Source organism: Mercenaria mercenaria, chromosome 15 (genome assembly GCF_021730395.1).
Source record: "Mercenaria mercenaria strain notata chromosome 15, MADL_Memer_1, whole genome shotgun sequence".
NCBI lineage: Eukaryota > Metazoa > Mollusca > Bivalvia > Venerida > Veneridae > Mercenaria > Mercenaria mercenaria.
Window position 1 is genome coordinate 17740528 of NC_069375.1, and position 23129 is coordinate 17763656.

Below are 23129 nucleotides of genomic sequence, written 5' to 3' on the forward strand. Positions count from 1 at the left end.
ATATCTAAGAAATAATAAGTTCCCAAGTGCGATTACCGTGTTTTGAGATCTTATGCGTGAGAATGTATCACGAAGGCCAACACTTGTTATTTCGATTCTAACACGACATACTAGTTTCAAGAGTGTTAGAAATAATGGTCACTACGCACCTGGTTCGGATGACGTAATTGCACGTGCGTGGGTTATTGCAGAATTGCCAGAGATAGATTTTGCTCTACATGTTTGTATTTTATTTGCTAGTCGTGTTAGAATATAGAATGATATGGGCACACTCTGAGTAAATAAGCGGAATGCGGCCATTTTAGCAACACACCTTTTGAAATACTGTTTAATGCGTATCTTATTTCGAGAGATATATCTACATTCAAACTATACCATACCTGAAATGATCTTTCGAATTTAAAACAATCATCAATGAATAAGCCGATGTCAAATGTTTTTTTAATTAAACACAAATCGGAAAATACATATTTAAAAAAGTAATGATATATTTTCAATTACAGGAACGGTTTAACGCAAAAGAAAAAAAGAAGAAACAAATGATATACCAAGAATGCAATTCGTTTCTGCAATCAGATCGGTTTTTGACACTATACAATTTCACCATTTGAATTTTTGTAAATGCAATAACCAAGCTGGCCTGTTACATTCAATGGTGTAGGTATAAGATAAAAGATAAAAATATCCTGTTACGAGGAAACATGGGTAAATATGGAAACCATTCGTATCCGCTTTGTAAATCTTTCATAAATCAAAGAGAAGTTTTTAAATAAGTGAGCAAAATGTTCGCTATAACATGGCAATGTGTTGTATGTAAAACTAGATCTCTGGTTTCCAGGTAAAGGTCAGACCTTTGGGACTAAAATTAGAAGGGAAAATTTCGTGACGACCTTGACTTTCGAAGTACAGACGAATATCAGATCCAAAATATACTGGTCACCTTTTCTAGTAACGCACTTACTATACTTTAAAAAGTGTAAATATTCCTAGTTCCAGGTGGGCTATTTCAGGTACATTTGTATCTACCGAACACATTTCTTTTAAGTAACATACTACTGCTACCTAACAGTACTTAATACATTTATATCAGATAATTGTAAATCAGTGTAGGAGTTGCATAAAGTAATAATCAAAGAAGATCAGCAAAAGATTGTTGACTCGTCAGCTTGTGTCATTTGAATTGAGACACGTTTTAAAGGTGCACATAAATAATTATTTGTTTACCCTTTCAGACTGTGATGACTGCTCAAAATACGATGTAAAGTATTGTAAAGACAGCGCATTTGAGAGATATATGAGGAAAAACTGTCGTAAAACATGCAATTTCTGTCAGTAGTTTCACCGCAGGAACCTGTAAAAGACCTGCTAATTTGTTAGCACATGTGTTGATAAAATATACTGAAATAAAAATATTTATTACACGATTGTATTCTATTGTTTCTCTGATTGGCTGAAAACGGTTCGAAAAGTAATGAGTACATATCATATCAACTTATCTTATCTTGGATTATAAATAGTACCAAGAAAATTCATTTTGACTTAAATTCGTCTAATGTCGAAAGTGGTGTGCTTTAGGCATATCTAGTCCAGTCTTTTTGTAGGGTACTGTCCCGCCAAATACTAAATTTCATGGGGTTTATGAGTGTACTCTGACTATTTGCATTTCCAAGGTAATCACGATATAGCCGAGAAATCTTACTACTTTGGATTTGAATAGCAATTTAAGGCCCGTTATAGTGGTTTGGGGGATAAAAACATGAATTACTGAGGTTGATAAAATATCAACTTTTTTATTACTGCGCCGAATTTAATAAAATTTACATGGAAATTTAAGTTATGAAATACAGAAAAACATGAGAGGTATTTTATGCGTAAAATCAGACATTTACCTCAATAACCCAAAAATTTACAAAAAGATGATGCAATACCTGCATTTAAACTACAGATACAATGAGGCCCATATGCCAGTTTTACATACCATGTAAAGTGATTGGTATTTTGCTAATAATATTTCCAAAGTATTCCATGTTAGTCATTTACAGAATTGCACTGAATCCATCGAAAACCCGTTTTGCATCTCACATATACTTGTACACATACATTTAAAGACAAATAAACACAAGAAGCAACGTATATATATAAGTTATTATCGAAATCTATCGTAAAATATTGACATGCAAATTAAATTTCATGTGTTTCTAATTCAAATTCATAGAGCAAATGGAAAGCGTTTCCTTCAAAAGCATGATTAAAAACTTCTTATCGAGCACAGTTTTCAAATTAAACTTCACGTGACGGTATTTAATAACATATATATTCACGTATAAAGAGTAACATCTAAAACATCTATAAATGTCAACAATAAAAATGTGTTACAATGTATTTTTTCATACAACAAATGCATTCATTACGAAAATAATTTGTTATATACATTTTAAGAGAGAGAATTGTCAGTACATAAAAACGAAATGAAACAAAGAAAAGACCAAGTTCGTTAAAAAAAAAGAAAAAGAAAAAAGAAAAACCCGTTATATTTCAGGCAAAAATGCCTCTTATGCACAGATAACAATGCATAAACATTTCGACGTGTATTGTACTATATAACATTATATTGAAAAAGATTATGTTATAATTTTTGCTTTTATATTTATTATACCAATATTATATAGCGCCCTTCACATAACAAACATGTTCAAACGCGCTTTACATAGCACAAAGGCAGCTTTTCACGGCGCCAAATTAATCCTCTCTAGTAAAGACACAGCAATCTGATCAGATGAAAAGAGCGAGACAAGCCCCCAGAAAAGAGAGAAAAAGTTCCCTTTTAGGCACAGGCTTGTCCGACTAACTTAGACTAGCTTTTTGCGAATAGATTGTCTGGTTTGGATAGAGATTGGTTTTTGTTACCCCTTCCATAAAATGGCCGGGGTCATACCCCTGTTCGTGTGTATGTGTGTGTGTGTGTGTGTGCGTGCGTGCGTGTGTGTGTGTGTGTGTGTGTGTGTGTGTGTGTGTGTGTATGTGCGTGCGTGTGTGTGTGTGTATGTGTTTGTTGTTTGTTCGGGAAAAGGTGGTGTTCGTGTCCGGCCCATAACTTTGAAATGCATGGTCCGATTTCAGAATAATTTGACGCAAATGATAAGCATGAATAGTCGATGTGTTATGCGCAAAAAAACATTTCACTAGCTGAAAAGTCAAGGTCACAGTCCTTGGTTGAACTTTCACCACTAATTTTCACTACATAGACAGATTACTAAATTTCCTGATTTTCTTACAATATTCTAATAAATAAACAGCTCCAAGGATCCTTCTTTAAGTTTGTGAGCAGTACCATGCCTGGGACCTTTCTCATGTTGCGGCGACATCCGTGTTTGTGACATATTTTTAGTATTGTCCTGAATATCAGAGTAGTTCATGCACAAGCTCACTTATACTTTCTTAAATAAAAACTAGAAAACAACAACAACATCAAAAAAGCAGCTACAACATCCCCCCCCAAAAAAAAGAAAAACAAAAAAAAGGAAAAAAAAACCAAAATAAAAAAACCAAAAAAAAAAAAAAAACCAAAAAAAAAAAAAAAAAAAAAAACAAACAAACATTAATAAAAACAGTAAAATATTTAGCTCGACTTTTCGCCCCAGCGTCGGCGTCGGCGTCGCCGTTGGTTTAATTTTTTGATAAAGTCAAAAATCTCTGTTACTATCAAAGAAATTGACTTGACTTGAAACTTAAAATAGATATTTACTATCAAAGTCTACAACAGGAGAAACAATCCCCATAACTCTGATTTGAATTTTGACAGAGTTATGCCCCTTTTTAACATAGAATTTTTTGGTTAAAGTTTTACCAAGATTTTATCGGCAAAGCTCGAATTTAAAGTCAAACACTGATAAAAGTCGATCGCGCTGTTATTAGACAGCTGTTGTTTAATGTCATAGTTTACACATTAAATATATAACAGTTGCACATTAGATAGTCTATGTGTTAGTTATACAAATTTGGAATCTAAGTTTTTATAACTTTTTGGCCAGGGTTAATTGGTCATTCTCTTTGCTCTGTTTTCGGAGCATGTGTCTCATTAAAGTACAAGTTCTCATTTTCAGCTCAGCATTTAATTGTGTGGCATTTTATTTTTAATGCACATTCGCACATTCATACTTTGTAGTCTTTTAGCGTGTTAGAACCTCGGATAGAAGTTTGTCTTTGCCCATCCTTGACGCAAGTCTGAGGATGACTTATCTTAGGGATCTGATATGTCTTTCTTGCATACCAGACAGCATTTTCCCGTGCTTTTGTCGGTGTTAAAAAAACTCGTCTTACATCCCCGGGTGAAAGATGACTGACGAGCTACAATCTATGATTGATTGCGTAAATGTTTACGCTACTATAATGAAGTAGTGCTAAAAAGAAAAACATTTGTTTTATTTTATTTCTCCTATCCTAAAGAAAACATTATGTAAGAAGAAGAATCTACCACTGGTAGAATGTGCTAATAGAAATATCTTGCTCTGGGATAACTGTTTTGCGGTAACTCGACATCGCCTTGTTACCGCTTAAACAGTTAGCCTCGGGCCAGATATCTCCATCCTACCTTCGACCAGTGTAAAATTCTTAAAGTCTTTTCATTTAAGGATTAAATCCTTTATATATTTGTAAAGGGTTTTAAAATGATACTTATTGTCTGATCAGCATTTGCTAGTTACCTATTGTAATTTCTGTTGGCATTTTTCTAATTATTTGGTGCCATTTGCGTTTTCCATGCAAACGATATCTGTTGGGTTTGGACTGACTCGGCTTCATCTTTTTGAACTTTATCATTACCTATTTTTATATATTTGAGGATATGCCAGGTATGTTTATTTACGTACTCCCGATGTCTTCGGTATTATTTAGTATGTCAGCTGCACCATATCATTCACAAATCAGTCAGTTTTTATCTCACTTTCTTTATCAAATTTTACTATGTCATTTACGTACGAACGTTCTTCTATAATTCTGTTAAATTGATCTAACTTGGTTTTCAGTACATCATTTTCTACATCTTCAATAGTTTTTAGTAAAAAATCTCTTCACTTTTCTATGGATTTCAGAACTACTTCTTGTTTCATATCATACTCATCATTCTTAAGGCACCACCATCTTTTATCATTACATTTTCTACTTATGTATTTACTTTGGTCAAATTAATAATATTGTGTTTTCTTGGGGTTTATTTTATTCATTTTAAGGATTCTTTCTTTGTAGTAAATCTGCGCTTGTGTCCAGTTCACTCACACTGCTGAACTCCCTGCTTGGTCTCTTCTATTACTTTTTGCTCTGCATACTATTCTGCCTTTATTTAATATAAGGAAGGACGTGTTTTGTTTTGTATTTCCATTGAAGTTTATACTAAGGAGTAACGAGTAACGGAATCTGTGTCTGATTATCACGGATTATTATTATGACAGATGATGTATTGGACAATGTTCACACAAAAGAAAAATAGAAAAAAGCGGAAACTCCACAGGTCGCTCAACAGGACAAAAATGAAAATGTTTAGGCTGGGTTTAATTGAGTATGTTCCTGGACGGTGGTGGAAAGTCCACACCCTCTAGCACCGGAATTAGCAGAACGCAACATTTAAACATGTAAAAATTTAAAAAGAAAAATAGCCTTTCAATATGTCGCTCTCAGTTTTGACCTCGTCATTACTTTCAAAAAATCTTTTTATATTACATTTTTTTTTCATTAGTTCATTACATTCATTAAACTGTCTGTTTTTTCATTGCCATTCGCCGACAGGGGGATAGAAAATGCCGGCTGTATCTTCATTCGGATGGTTACGCCCCCGCCCCCCCCTTAAATAAAGTAAAACTGTCTTAGTTGGTGGCCGAAGAGGAGTTTCTAGGATGTTAAGGTGTTAAGGTGTTCCATAGCCCTAGGAAACCTCACTTAAAGGAAACTTACGTTTAATTTTGCTTTTATGCGTTTTCATTTCTACATTTCACATCTGTTATTTTAGAAAATAAATGTTACACCAAATAAAATAAACTTCATTCTATTGTCGTATTTTACTGCATTCAGCAAACTTCACATCACGTTCAGTAAACTTATTTTTTATTTGATCGTAATATGTATTTCAATTTCTGTCTCCTAGAAGGCTGTGGCTTAGGGCCAATCTGTCAGGGTAAAATAGAAATTACTTGAATTCCCTTATTGCATTTTGCAGTATAATAGCTGGTGATAAAAACAAAATTGCAAAATACATGGCCAAGTATATCACTTAAGTATCCCTCACATGTATGAGCTGGATATCCGCTCTGTTAACATGTTCCCTTGTTGGTCTCCGCGGCAACTTGTCAATCGAAGTCCGCTCTGTTAACATGTTCCCTTGTTGGTCTCCGCGGCAACTTGTCAATCGAAGGCCGCTCTGTTAACATGTTCCCTTGTTGGTCTCCACGGCAATTTGTCAATCAAACATTTTTCTTGATTCTATATGGAATGTACTAAATATCTTGACAGTGACTATTTTCCAATTATTGTCTCAAATACTTCTCATCTGCCTCTAGATCACCCTTCATATTTTAAATTTGATAAAGCTGACTACTGGAAGTAATTTCAAAAGAATATGATCATGTTGATAGGTTTTCTGCTGTTTTATCCAATATCGCAGACAATTACGATCAACGTTTTCAAACTATTAAATCAGCTAAAACAAATAAGCCTTTTAATTTTAGTTTAACCACTAAATTTCTATAATAAATATGTCCATCTTTCCATTTGGACAGTACCATTAACTGTTAAAAGGGGTGTTTACCAAACGATACTGGCTGAATATAGAACTGTGAAGACCATGATCAGACTGCACGGATGTGCATGCTGATCTTGGTCTGCACTGGTCGCAAAGGCAGAATCCCCGCCAGCAGGCTAAAGTTAAATAATGATGAAGATTATGATAAACATTTTTTGCTTACAGAGTTTCTTGACGATGCTGCAGCTGGTCCTGACCAAAGCCATTATCAACTTTCAAAACACTTACCACAATTAAAGCTCCTCCTTGATATTTACAACATTTCATGGAAAACTGGAAATTTTCAAGATTCCTGGAGAGAAGCTATAGCATTCCAATTTCAAAATACGCGAAAGGTAACACGAACACTAACAACAATAGACCGATTGTCCTATCTAGCCTACCCGCTTAGCTCAATAGCGGAAAAAACACAGTGACTCTGCGCTTTTCCTAGATGATACAAAAATACCCGTTCATGACGAAGCAAAACATTTTGGTATCATATTTGATAAAAAGCTTTCTTTAATTCTACGTATAAAATATCTAAATGTCAATTGCTTGGAGTCATTGAATTTTTAAAGGTAATTTCAATAACAGATTAGGGAACCCAGCGCAAAGTTTTATGATGGCTGTTTAGAGCTTTAATTGGAATAAAACTAGATTACGGTTCAGCAAGGATATTTTTTTACAATTAAAATATTCTTTTCAGGGTTCATGCACTGTGTTTCAAAATGGCTATCGTACTTTGCTAGATTCCAAGTCATGTTGGTGTTTATGAAAACGAGAATGTTAATACTACAGCAAAGAAATCCCTTTCATTGTCACAATCTAATTTAAAATTATCATATACTGATTTTAATATACCCTGCAAAACCGAAAATAAGCCGGTTTTGAAAATAATCCGGTCTCAAATATAAGCCACCGTTTCACTACTGGCAAAAATGGCTCATAAATTAGCCGCACTCAAAAATAAGCCGTCCACTTTTTTGTATAAAAAATAGTATTTTGAAAAACACCAGTGTACATGTACTTATAAGAAAGCCTATAAAACGCTCAATACACCTGCTTCTATAGACAACACAATGCGGTGTTTATCACGTATTGTTTAAGTAATTTATATCTGTTGGGCGATTAAATCATAGGAGTATTCGTTTGTTTGGCCGGACCTAACTTTTTAATGGGTAATTATCTGTTAGCATCGGATTATATACATTTAGAAATTTTAACACAACAGGTATGTCAGAAGTAAAAGTATTTACCGACGTCGATGTTTTTACTAACAAGAGGGCCATGATGGCCCTATATCGCTCACCTGATTTTATTTGTTGGTGCCCCCACCCCCCACTACCCGGACGGGGCCAGTTTTAACCCTAGGGGGATAATTTGAACAATCTTGGTAAAGGACTGCTACACGATGTTACATACCAACTAGACGCTTTTGTAGAAAAATGCATGTCTCCTCCAATGCATAGTAGTAATAAGCAAGAAGTCAATAAGGGACAGGAGCGAAAGTCAAAGAGACACCGATGGTTGGCTGCAAAAAGGATCATCTACTCGGCATGTCCAATCATCCCACAAACATTTTGGGCTAATGGTTCTCAAGTAATGGGTTGGAAACGGTATTCTGTGTTCAGGCCCATGTGATCTTGACCTTTCATCGAATGATCCCAAAATCTACTCTGCATCTCAAATCATCCTTTGAAGTTTCAACATTCTGTGTAATGTGGTTCTCCAGTTATTGATGGGAAAGAGTTTTCAATGTTCAGGCCCTTGTGACATTTGCTCAAGTGACCCCAAAAACGATAAGGGTCATCTACTCTGAAAGCCATATCATCCTGTGAAGATTGAAGGTTAAATGGTTCTCAAGTTATTGATCGGAAACCATTCTCCATGTTCTGCTGCCTGTGACCTTGACCTTTGATCAAGTGACACCAAAACTATATAGGGGTCATCTACTCTGCATGTCCAATCATCCTATGAATAATGAAGTTTCAATATTCTGAGTCAAGTAGTTCTCAAGTTATTGATTGGTAATGGTTTTGATCCTTTGAACAATTTTTAAGAAAGACCATTAAAGGAACATCCCTGTGAAGTTTCATCAAAATTGGCCAGGTGGTTTAGGAGTAGATGCTATTTAAAGGAAAGTGTAGACGGACAGACGGACGACGGGCGCCGGACGATGAGCGATCACAATAGCTCACCCTGAGCACTTTTTGCTCAGGTGAGCTAAAAAGCAAAAACAAATATGGCGTCCGTATTTGGAGTATTTTGGTACTAAAAATACGCCGGTTTTTAAACCGTTACCGGATAGATGTACTCAAAAGTTCGCCGGACTCAATAATAGGCCGGTATCGATAAAAAGCTACCAAATCCTTACGAAAATTAAAAATAAGCCGAGGCTTATTTTCGGGATTTCAGGGCACCAAAAATATAAATCAATAAAATTGATCTAAATGGGATTCGTCATGGAAAAATGCTTCATGATATAAAACATACTTTAGGTGTATGGTACCAATGGAACAGAACTGTTCGTAGGGAGGAAGTTGTGCCTTTTCGCTGGTCATACCCGTTTGACTCATCCTTATCTTCCGAACAAAAATGATCAACCTGAATGTGTACCATGTCACAACGCTAAACATATTCAATTTTCGAGAGAGTTGTTTGAACAACTTTCAATCGGCTTTATTGTATCATTTTTTAAAGTAGACGTGCATTTATTATAAAATCTGAAGACCATACATTTTATGTCTCCGAAGGTAGGCACATCAAAATCGCACTGTCCGTCCGTGTGTGCGTCCGTGTAAATTCTTGTCCGGGCTGTAACTTTGACATCCATGAAGGGATTTTCAAATAACTTGGCATAAATGTTCACAATAATGAGACGACGTTTTAAACGCAAGATCCAGACACCGCAGTCAAGGTCACATTTAGAAGTCAAAGGCCCAAGATCCAGACCCCTTTCTCTAAGGCCAAGGTCACACTTATGTTTTTGTGTATATTATTGACTGCAAAAGCCCGCGAGAATATTTGTGACCAAGACCAAAGACGTTAATACAACCCCCCCCCCAAAACAAATGTGTATTGTCGCTATTCTTGCATAAAAACACGACACGACTAATAAATTATTGTTTTCATATGTGATATCTTATGGCATGTCAAACGTTGCTAAATTATATATGTATGCTATTATCATTGTATCTTTGTTATTGCTATTCAATGTCGTGTCATTCATATTATAAATTTTGCTATTGTTTTTGTATATGCCGTTATTCTTATGGTATGTTCGATATTCTTATGGTAAAAGTCATTATTGTTATTCTATGTTTCGTTATTGTTATTGTATCTTTGATATTGTAATTCAATGTCGTGTCATTCATATTCTACGTCTTACCATTGTTATTGTATATATCGTTATTCTTATTGTTTGTTCGATATTCTTATTGTATGTGCGATTTCCCGCGATATAAATAGCACAGCGACGCTATACAAATACAATCACATAACATAGAATAAGAATGACACGTTTTGTAAATAGAATCTTCAGATATTGAACAACAATGATGACTTTTACCATAAGAATATCGAACATACAATAAGAAAAATGACATATACAATAACAATGGTAATATTTAGAATATGAATGACACGACATTGAATAAAAATATCAAAGATACAATAAGAATAACGAAATATAGAGCAACAATAATGACGTTTACCATAAGAATATCGAACATACAATAAGAATAACGACATATAGAATAACAATGGTAAGACTTAGAATATGAATGACACGACATTCAATAACAATATCAAAGATACAATAAGAATAACGACATATAGAATAACAATGGTAAGACTTAGAATATGAATGACAAGACATTGAATAACAATAATAAACATACAATAATAATAACATACATATATAATTTAGCAACGTTTGACATGTCATAATATCTTTTCTATTCTGGTACAATTTCATTTACCATTCTGTTGTTATTGGAAAAGGTAAACATGTTTTAAATATCCATAATCTGCAGCACAACCAAGAACATGTACTATAGATTGTTAAACATATTTTTCATTTCTCATTATAATAAACATTACATTACCAGTAATACTGGATTATACTTTGGTAAACAGGAACAAAATTTCAAGAATAATAACTTTACATTTTGAGTTATTCTGAGTACGAAAACATGTCGAGTACGGATGTGTACGAACGTAATGAATAGCATTTAAGATATTTATAAGAATTCTGCAATATATATATATATATATAAAAATATACTTCCCCAAATCATTAATATGATTTCTAATAACAAACAATCGCACAGGTTGATGCTACAAAAAGAGGTCATTATGTTTATGGAAGAAACAAAACGCAGAATGCAAGATGTCAATCTGCACAGAAATATATATACGTTCTGGGAAAACCATTTCAAAAATATAAATCATGTATTAATAACACGTGAATTTCCCTGTTTTCACACGATTTTTCTCCCATAAAGACAGGGGCGGGTCCAGTAAAAAGTTTTTATGCAAGAATATTTGTTCGTTTTGTTCTTGTCTTTATGTTTTACCTTGTTTATGTACGTATAAGTACAAATCCATTCAATGTTACGGTGTGGTGAAGGTTCGTTCCAGGAACGTGGTTTGTTCTATTTGTTATCTAGCCATGTTGTCAAAACGTGGACGGATTTGTTCATGCCTTGAAATCCGAATATCTCTATTTACAAAATTAAATCAACGTGAAAGACGTTAATAATAATTTTGTTTGCTTTCTTCACGGTGGGGAATCACATGATCAAAATAATCTCTAAACCAAAATTATATTTTGAAGAACATGAATAAATTTCTTGTCCTGGTAAGATATGAAATTTAAACATAGCCTATCATATGACTAATGAAAATTGTTAAATTATCATGTAGTCGACAATAATGATAGATATCCTGTAATTACAAACACTAAGGAAAATAAGAAGTATCAGTTTCTTGAAGTGTTCCAGATAACCAGAAGGTGATTGTGATTGAAATCTATGTAGTTTTAGGATACATGTATGTTGGTGTATGATAGGCTGTATCTTAGATTTACAGCAAAGATTCTTCAATATTATCCGACATTATTCATAAATTTATTTTGGTTTAGAGATTATTTTGATCATGTGATTCCCCGCAGTGTTTGTTATACGGTATATATACAAAGAAACGCAATAATCTTCTCTTATTTTCCCAGTTCAGACGTGGGCAAATATATCAAATTAAATTGAAAAACGTTAATATTACAGTTTGTGTTTAAAACACAATCAGGAAATATATGAGATCATTATTTTGGCAATATCTAACTAGAAGAAAATGTGCTTAAGGCAATAAAAACTTTAATTATAAAAATGTTCAATTGTTAACATTGTCATTCCTAACAATGATGTATTATGTATACTTTTTAATTCTCAGAGACAAACAAAAAATGACTCTGACTTTCTTTTCAGAAAAGAGAGCTCAGAGTGTATTGGCGTGCTTTACGGGGCACGTTAACGAATCCGGCTGTCTATTAAAAAAGAACTAGGCTATGCCGTATATACTTTCTATCTCTCTCTCTCTGCTCTGTCTGTCTGTCTGTCTGTATGTCCGTATCTCTCAATCTGGTCTGGTCAAGAATGACTTTTGCACCATTAAGTGGGTGCGGCTGTCTGTATGTATGCATATATGATTGTAAGCACTTTTGAACTTATTTATCATAAAAAATCTATATTAATTTACTTAACAATGAATGTTGTGTTTGCACGAAAGTCAAAGCATTGGAAATTTAAACTTAAGGGATACATGAAAAATTGTCATACAAGTGACAAAATATTCATTGCATTATATGTTGTATGGATAGAAGGCCTATGTTGATCATTTCCATAAAACACAGTGAGTTGTAACATTTCATGAAATAGACTGGAGTATTGGTGATACTTTGTATTCATATAAAACTCGCCTGGCAATACAGTTTTACGACCTCCTGCGAACTTTGGCATTGAAACAAGCAAACTTTCGATCAGATTATCCGCATTCTGCAATATTTTATATGCAGAAAGTTAGCTCTATTCAAAAGTGGTGTATATTGACAGATTGTCCTTTACATCATTTGTTCCAACAGCACAGTGTACTGAAGTACTCTTAAATATAAGAAAAGAGACTCTTTTATACAGCGGTCTATGTACAGCATCTATTTACATACTTCGTATACTTCTTTATATGTTTTCTGCTTTCAAATGGTAATTTCTACTTGAGCCCTATTTTCTTTTGGCGGAAAAATAGTTAAAATTAATTTATTTCATGAGCTATATTTAGGAAAAATCATTATCTACACAATACTATATATCAATGTTTGTTTTCAATAAAATTTATCATTTATTTCAAGTGTGTATTATATTTACAACAGTAGTAAAATTTTCTCTTTAAATCTGTGCACAGCATCGTTTGAATAGACAACGTTTTAAAATGATGTACACTGCAGTTCAGTTAATTGTCCGATAATTAATTAAATGTAACAACCATTCCATTTTACTATCATGATGTCTTGTGACAATTTTAAATAATACCTATTTTCAACAAAGAGTGTTTTCAAAAATCGGATTTATTGTTTTAAGTTTCCTCTTACTCTGTGCTGGGTATTCAATTGGCTATTCCGATTGAGGGCGTTCCCTGACCAATAGAATGAAATTACGTACGCATGCTATATTATGTGGCTAACCGTGGTTCCATTTAAGACATATTTAAATTCAGATAAATGTATTCCGGTTCAGCAAATAGTCTGAGACGATCTAGTGCTTACCTTGGAAAAAAGCATTGCATAGAAAATAACTGAGGTATGTTTGCATAATTTTCTCACTATTAAGTGACGCTATATGTACGTGTATATACATATACATGTGCACGTTCAGATATTATTCCTAACACTTAACAAACATTTTACTTGAGAACAATTTTATGGTAAGTAGGTATATCGGTTTTTCTAGTTTGTTCTTTTTTAAATCTGGGTATTTTTTTTTGATTTACAGAGGCTGGCTGAATTGAAAATTTCACCGCGTTTTCCTATTTAGTTTTTATTTAGTCATTACAATATTACCAAATTTTCTTCTATATAACTATGAACGACTTTTAAGTTTAAAATTGACTACAAGTGGAATGAAAGTGACAACAGATGTAAACTCTATACCCTTTTCAATGTTTCATCAGTTGTGTTGTGATGTTCAGGTTTGGAGTAACGAATGATTCCAGGGAATCTACTTTTACTTTTTATTTTATGTGTTTAATTCCATGTATGTCGAGTGATTTTTCACAGTTAATTCCATCGTGATGTAAAATGGAACTATTTTTTCATGGTGTTTCGTGTGTCATGTGACACATGTTATGATACAGTATTCATGTAGAAGCATACTGAATTAAAATGTCCGAAGGAAGAAATAATATTCATACAAAGTGCTTCTTTTATATAAAGATAAAACTAAATCACTTTAATGTGAAATATGGTATTCAAAGTATATATCTGAGTATTTGTATTGATTAAAACGCACAGGCCTGTGTTTGTGAAAAACGATAAACGGTATGTTTTTATTTTATTTTTGTCTGTAGATCGTTTCTAGTTTTCTAGTTAAGTGCTATCACATAATTTCGACCGGGAATCATATGCCGCTTTTCGGAATTGGACTCCTTAGTATCAATGAAGGTTATAGACACACCGCAACAAATATGTGAATGCCTCTAAATTGTATGCACATGAGTTTTGGTGAACTCGGGCCTTGCGAGTGTTGACGGAAGCATACATTTCCACCACCGTCCATGAACAGACTCAATCAAGCCGAGCGTTCAGCTTTTCATTTTTGTCGTGTTTAGTGACATGTAGGTTTCCATGTTTTCTATTGCATTGGCTCTACGAAAACAGTAATTTAAAAATATGTAGATAATTAAAGGCAAAGAAAATCTCCTATATAAGTGACCCCCCCCCCCAAATACCAGACTTTTTAATCCCCAATATACAAGATCCTGTCTGGTCCAGTCTGATAAGGGTCCATAAAACCCCTGTAGACTTGACATGTAGCCTAATTATTGTCAGAGAATCATAAATTTTATTGCCTACAGGTAAATTGATTATTTCCTGTGTTTTGCATTTTATTAATTGAAATGCTGTTGTTTTTTTAGTCTTTTTTCAGCATGTACACAAAATTATTTTAATTCATAATATACTGAATTTGATTGCTCAGTCATGTTGAGTAATGTCCTGGCCAATTAAATTATAACTCTTATAGCAAAGCATTTCTCACTATAAAATAATTATTCAACAAACAAAATAAAAATGAAAAAAAAGATAATTGCTGGATTTTATTAGAAATTAAAGAAGCGTTCAGTTGCATTTTTAATAGATAAAGAAGGTATATAGACAGAAGGATGTTATATATTAAAAATGCTTAATTCCTCTTGTGTTGTCTAAATAATGTTAACTTTCTTTTATGTATAATAAAATCCAGCAATAAAAATATATCATTGTTCAAAATACACAATAATTTATTACTTCTATCAGCTATGTGCCTGAATGCATTTTTTATATTTTTGATAATAAAATACAGCAATAATGAGATGTAATTGTTAAAAAACTTACTTTATTAAAAATATGATAAAACACTGTTGTATCTTATCACTTTGTTTATTTAACCCTAATTCAACCAAGCTTTCTAAACTCGTTTATTTTTTAAAAACTTTTGTCTGGCTTTTTATAGCAGAAATCAATTTTATCTCAGTCTCTTATAATTCATATATGAATGACATTGTACATTGTATTATTGTTTCTTTAACCTATGTTGTATATTGATGTACTGTACAGTGAAGAGACTATAATAAATAAATAAATAAATATAAAGATGAGAACTGATTTGCTATAAAGGTGAGAAATATCACCTGCAATTTATTTACTGCACAGTAGCTATACAGTAGCTTATCATGATAAACAGAAGCAAGTCTACCAATGGTCCTGACTTGTGTATTGGCCCTTATCGCAAATACCCAGACCTTATCATCTCCATAGGCCACATACCAGGCATACCAGAATCAGTGTCTTTAAGTCTTTTATCGGATCAAAGTTTTAAGCTTCTGGGCGTAAATGTTACAAAATATTTTAATTTTATCATTATTAATGTTACTGAATTTGCTGTACTTTATATTAGGTTTGCAATTAAAATAACTAGAAATTACTCTCCTATGTTTGTCAGACAAGGAGAAACACTTGTAAATTACGTTTTGATCTATGGCTGAGTTTGAGGTGATCTGAGCTTCCGGGAAATCTACCCTTAGCTTTTATCTTGGGTAGGAATGGAAAGTTCCATTTTTTAAGTAAAATGTCATGAAAATATATAACATACAAATAACTAGAATATTAAATCATTACTGACCCTTACAGAGTGTTGTCACATAAATTAAGCATACATCTTTTTGCAGTAAATGCAAAAGTCCTCTTCAGCCATCAATAAACACCATACTTATGCTTTTATTTTGAAACCAAATCTTTCCATTGTTCCTGTATGAAATTTATGGATCATGTTAAACTTGAAAACTTAACTTGAATTACACACATAAAGTTCATATTGTTGTGGTTCTTGTAGAATTATTAGTACATTTTTTTTCATTGCAAATGATGGGAAAAAAGAAATAATAAGTGTTTATATTGTCATGCTTATTCAGAAACTAAAGCGCTTCTGTTTTCAGATTTCAAATTTTAGAAGGATAGAAGATGGATTAAGACAAAATATCCAAATTTTGATGGCTGACAAACAGGTTATAAAAGCTTATACGCAGCCGCAATGAATGTATTCTTGGTGGCTAAATATACTGTTGGAAACCGAAATATTCGTAGACAGAGTCAGAAGTACTTTAACCGAACAAATATCACGTTTTAAAATGGTTTCGAAGCAGTAACCTTTCAAACATGGAGTTATAGCAGCTCAAATTATTAGGGAAAGATGTAAAATTGTTTGCTGTAAAGTGTGCCTAATATCAACATATTTTATTCAGTTAATACGTTTTATTTGGTACATTGTAAGAAGGTGACTTATATCTTCTTGAATATTTACGTGGAGAAAAATATTTCAAGCGCAGGAATGGAGATTTTTAGTGACTGGCATTTGATCTATTAAAGGTTCAGTCAAAATTGTGGTTGATGTTACATAAACTTACACCTCCGCTTAGCTCAGTAGGGAGAGCGTTGATCTACAGATCGCGGGGTCGCGAGTTATATTCTCGGGTGGGGCGTATGTTTTCTGTGAAGATTTAAAAAATACATTGTGTCTGAAATCATTCGTCCCCCACCTCTGATAATTTATGTGGGTAATTTGGCAGTTACTTGCGGAGAACAGGTTTGTACTGGTTCAGGATCCAAGAACAGAACACTGGATAGGTAAACTGCCCACCGTTACATGACTGAAATACTATTGAAAAACGGCGTTAAACCCAAAACAAACAAATACACCTAACAATTATAAAAATGTATTTGAACCGCGCTATGAGAAAACCAACATAGTGGCTCTGAGAGCAGTCTGGTCAGGATCCATGCTGTTCGCTTTCAAAGCCTATTGTAATTAGAGACATTTTTGCTCATACCACGTAGAGCATGGCTAATTTAAGTCTATTATTTGTTATTGTTACATGACGGCGTTTAAGCTTCCTTCTTTTTCATGTGCGTGTTTCAGACTTATGTAAGGAAGTTGCCGAAAACATACAAAACAAATGCCATATCCGTTTTGATCCATTTAGTTAGTGCTTGATGTCTTAGCATTGAGATTGCAACATTTTAAATTTATTACACATTCATGTAACATTAAAAGAGATCATCTGCTCACTTGTTATCATAGAACAATGTTTAGGTATTTGAAGTTTTTATAACTTATTTCATCTAATCCACAAAAAATATAGATTTTTATACATAATTAATTATTCAACCAAAGATACAACTTGGCCTTGAAGATTGGTGTACTATCATCGTGATTTGAATTTAAAACTTATTTTGTGTATGAACATGATGCTGTATGCCATTTCTCGTACATAACTAGACTTTACAAATTTTATACAATCAGACTCAGCTAGATTTGCTTGTTTACTTATGTTATACACTTTGACTTGTATTAATTTTGTTTTTAGGAAAGATAATGAAATAGAATAATTCTTACTTTAAAGGTATTATTTACTATATTTACTCTGTTATGTAGAGATGAAGCTCCATCTATTGTTTGTTCTGGCTTGTTTGTGTTTTGGGAAAGGTAATTCGGATACAGGTAATTCGGATACAAATTCGTCCATTATGACACAACTACCGGAGATCTTAAAAGAATACTGTTCACCGACAGTGCCGCTTCTCCCTTCATGGGTGCCAATATCCATTGAATCCTGTTGTACGGGTAAGTTTATATTTTGTTTAAATGACCCAAATGCCGAACACCCGAGAGGCAAATAGTGCTAGAACTGTTCGTCCGTTAGTCAGTCCGCCACAATTTTTGAGAACGTAACTCCTTCTATAGTTGTAATCCGATCAATATGAAACATTGTATACGTTACAAACATGAAGTGGACAGGTGAATGTTGTCGGAACTTTTATGTCCGATTACTTTTTGCTGGAGTTATGGCGTTCAAATACTTAAACGTTACATCTGTGTATTGTGTAATTAATTGACCATACAGTTATCATCTCTGAAGACATCATCAACATGACTTTGGTTTCCATCATCAACATAAAACAGACATATTATCAGGAGCCCAACATCTAATTTTGTTTGTTGTTCAGTTCCATCTCTATCGTCTTAGCCATGACTACCTCAAATCTTCTGAATGTTTTTAAACAAAATATTACATTGACTTGGTGGTGACGTGTTGTTACTCTTAATTATTTTTACTTACTTCTGTTTATATTGCTTTTTAATCAAGATGATATTACGTTGAAGCAAAAATGCAACATACAAAAGTTGTAATCATGAATTTGATAAAAATGCTAGTAGTTTATAGAAGATACTGAAAGTAAATAAAGAATAAAAACATATATTTAATAAAAGCAATGTTACATGTAGGAAGTAGATCATTTAGAAATTATATACAGAAAATAACAAATGTTTATACTTAATAAATATTTGTTAGTTACCTGGCCCCTTAGAAAGTACAAAATGAAAACAGTAAGTCTTGTGTTTCATATGAGTAAGTTAATTACTAAAACGAAAATATACAAAGAGTTAGGAATTACACACATCAAAAAGAAAGCACGTATTTAATCTAAACACTTTAATAACCTAAACAGTACATATACAAAGAATGAAACCATGTAGAGCTATTAGTATACAATAAAACAATATTAGTTTTAGGGCATGTAAGCCGCCTTAACAGAATGATGCTGTATCTACCATTTTGAACATCTTTAGACTTTTGTGTTGGCTTATGCCTCTCATATTTGAACGAACACGATCAAAAAGCGGCCTGTCTCAGTTCCCATGATTTTGTACATTCCGACTTCTAGGTAAGATTTAAATAACATTTTCTGTTTTTACAATTTCATCTTTAAACATTTGAGATAGAGAATATTTGTAAATAATGGCAAACATCTATTAAATCTACATTGCTTCACTGGAAAAATAATGACAAAATGTATTTCTTTGAGGGGATTTATAAGTTCTCAATTAAATCTATATAGTCACAGAGTAATCATTTTCAAGGGCATAACAATCTAATGATAATGCCTCGGTCAGAAAATCATACGATGTCCGTATGGTTTAAAAGAGTCCACCAGTTTTAGAATTTTTACGATCTGTGTACAATCGTAGCGTCTGGCCACAGTACCTACGTGCCTCATACGATCTTTAAGAATGCAAACGTACGATATCCGTTCGGACATCGCAGACAAGTCGTGGGGAGCTCGCATGGAGCTCGTTTGTACATCGTACGGCGCTTGCACGGCACTCGTATGATGTCATCACCTTCTCCGCATGACGTCCTTAATATCGTACGGACCGTTCGAGGTTCTCTGCAATGGTCGTAAGAGCATCGCAGTTTTCCAAATTCGCGCGAACATCTCAAGTTATGCTTGTTTATCCATCTGGACAAACACATGATACAAGAATAAAGCACTATATAAATCATACGACAACATAGAAAGTACAATATACATAGAATGGATTGACTACATAGTGCATATTTATTGGATGATTACCTTCATTGATTTTGAAGGATCTTCTTTTATAGATGACATTATGTTGAGTTCTGCTCAACCCGGGGCTAGAGGGCGTGGACGGTAGCATGCATTTCCACTACTGTCCATGAACAGGCTCAATCAAACCGAGTCTGCAACATTTTCGTTTTTGTCGTGTTGAGCGACCTGTGAAGTTTCTACTTTTTTCTATTTTACATAGTAACTGAAAAACACTTCTGTGACAGATTATATATATAATACAATCGATAAAAAGAACGTTTAGATGTAAAAAAAGGTCGATCGATTGATTCTGATTGCCTGTCGGTTATTGAGATACTGTTAACAAAAAATCGTAAGATTCTAGGCGGCTGTTTAGAAGTTGTATGCAAACTTTGTAAGATTATGGATCATGACATTTTTACATTTTGGTATTTTCCAAAAGAGGCTAAGGTCGGAAGTTTAATACAATTTGTATGTATAGTGTTCAGCCCGCTTAAACTTTTTCTCATGGAGCATGTCGAATACACCAAGATAAGCAGTTCTTAAAGTCAGCCGGAATCGAGTGACACTGTAATCTGCCCTGTTTTGATGTATCCAAAAACACGTTTAAGCATAAACGTATATGCTTGCTTTTTATATAAATGAACAAACGTTATGTGTTTTAACTCACATACCGAACCTGCTATTGTTTTTAGATTGTTTGCGTTCTATGCTTCCAAAGGATATTGTTATAAATTTAATCATTAACATGCGTTCCATATCCATTGCGTTTGTCAGGCGTTGTATTCCGTAGATATATCAAATAAAAAATGGTATTCACAATATGTCTGTAAATCTTCCGAAGGGAAGTATAGTACAAATCTGTGTTGATATTTTACTCTTTATTTCGAATTTTCGGACACTTTTCCTTTTTCAAGAATATGGAAATATTTTTCTGACTAAGTAATATCCATGTAACATTTATATCACAGGAAATGAATAATGTTGACATCCTGTCACTATGACGTGACGTTGTCTTAGTGACAGGATGTCAACATTATTCATTTCCTGTGATATAAATGTTACATGGATATTACTTAGTCAGAAAAATATTTCCATATTCTTGAAAAAGGACAAGTGTCCGAAAATTCGAAATAAAGAGTAAAATATCAACATAAAAAATGGTATATTCATGAACATGAAAGAAAACAATGTGTATAATAATAATAATAATAATAATAATAATAATAATAATGATGATAATGATGAAGATAAACGGCATTGCAAAACAAAAGAAGTGACAGTTACTTTTATAAATACATGTATAAACAATATCATGTGAATTAAATGAAATAAGTCACAGTTTTTAAGAATGAGCATTCCTGATGGGTAAACCCTGTGACACATATATCCTACACCATAAATAACTTTCTTATGAAAATATTCTGGCCCCGTGTTCACAAACATTTTTCTGTCTTAGCTGAGCTTGAGTTTGATATTTCAATATCAATTTTGCTAAAATTTCAAGGTTAATTTCCATGTGAGACAGACCATCAATATTGAATAGCCACTTAAAAATAATTTTGAGCATAAAATTAATTTTGAAGATACTTTTTTGCTATAAATGACAAATAAAGTTTCATTATCAAACTCAGCTGAGACTGAAAACGTTCTGTGAACAAGGGGTCAGGTAACGGTGTAAATATAGCCACTATCATCGTCAAAATAAATAGGTCAATACTGCTTGCATAAGGGCGGCTGCTCAAACCGTTTCCTTTTGTAATACTTGGCTTTGTCATAATAAATATTTGTTTCTCAAACACAAAAAAACCCCGATTGATTCTTTTCTTAATTTAGGCATTTGAGTTGAAACGTGATTCTTTCAAACATATTAACCCGTATTTATCAACATTTTCAAATTAGACTAAATTTAAAAACAACCTTGAAATCAAATGCATGCTGTAGCTATAGTTTAGCAGATGTGTTTAGTATAAACCAGAGCTAAGAATTGCTGATTAACGTTTTAGTTTCAAAATGTAAACATGGACTTCGGCTAGATCAGCAATACTAACATTGGAACTCGATTGACAAAGCCAAAAAAATATGTTAAAAGATCTCAGAATTCACCAGAATGCTTCTTATGTTTGCGTAAGAGGCCAACGATTTGAACTTATGATGTTGGAGCACATTCCTGTTTCAATACATCAAGGCTAGAATGTTTTAAGAGCAAATCAAACCCTGTTTCTTTTCCTTCTTAACATTTAAATGTTATTCTTTTGTTATTAAAACAATTATACAAACAATAACAAAATACATTATGCACTGGGTAGCCTGTATGAATACACAGAAGAGCTTTGCAAAAAGTATTTTAGTAAATTTTGAAATAACAACAAATTTAACCCAACTTCCATCATTGTCATATACAATAAGCAAAGCAAGCTGGTACAAAACAGCTATTAATGTATTTTTTAAACTTACACAATTGGTATTTCAGCAATAAGAGACAAGAGGCATAACCACACATGTGCACGGACACATTAAAGAGTTTGGACGATGCTACCCTGTACAATTTTAAATTATACAACAGCTTTGGTGCATGTTTCCCCACTACATTTTGAAATTATTAATACAATGAATTACGCTTGTAAAAACATTTAAAGCCTCGGGCATTTTTGTTTCCTGTTGGGTTTAACGTCGCAACGACACAGTTATAGGTCATATGGGACTGTCCAGCTTTGGTGGTGGAGGAAGACTCCAAGTAACCCTCCATGCATTATTTTATCACGAGCGGCCTTCTGGGAAGAACTACCGGCCTTCCGTAAGCCATCTAGATGGCCATTTTACATGAAGAATTCTACGCCACGAGTGAGGCACAAACCCACATCGGTGAAGGACAAATGATTTGAAGTCAGGGACATTAAAAACTCGGCCACGGATGCTCCCTTGCGTCGGCTGTGCTACTTGCTACCCTTATTACGCCTGTATGGCTATTCTGAAATTTAATAAAAATCATAAACTGCATAAATAATCAAGTTTTTGTCTTCTACATATAAGACAACAAAACACATACTCACTTGCGACCTTTCTTGAACAAAACAAAAGACAAATACATAACGTAAGTTTTCTGAATCCTACCATTTAACACACATTTTCCACATGCAAATTTATTCCGTTTTCACTCAT

The 23129-nt window shown here is 33.4% G+C and overlaps 1 protein-coding gene across 1 annotated transcript in view; it reads left to right on the top strand.

Annotated features, from left to right (window-relative positions):
* The window catches only part of LOC123549007 (A disintegrin and metalloproteinase with thrombospondin motifs 12-like), a 28154-nt gene extending 26746 nt beyond the window's left edge, over positions 1 to 1408 (top strand). Inside the window, exon 21 of the mRNA XM_053524035.1 lies at positions 1233 to 1408. Within this exon, the coding sequence (XP_053380010.1) occupies positions 1233 to 1336 (104 nt within the window). The 3' untranslated portion in view covers positions 1337 to 1408. The remainder of the gene's footprint in view (positions 1 to 1232) is intronic.
* The last annotated feature ends 21721 nt before the right edge of the window (positions 1409 to 23129 follow it).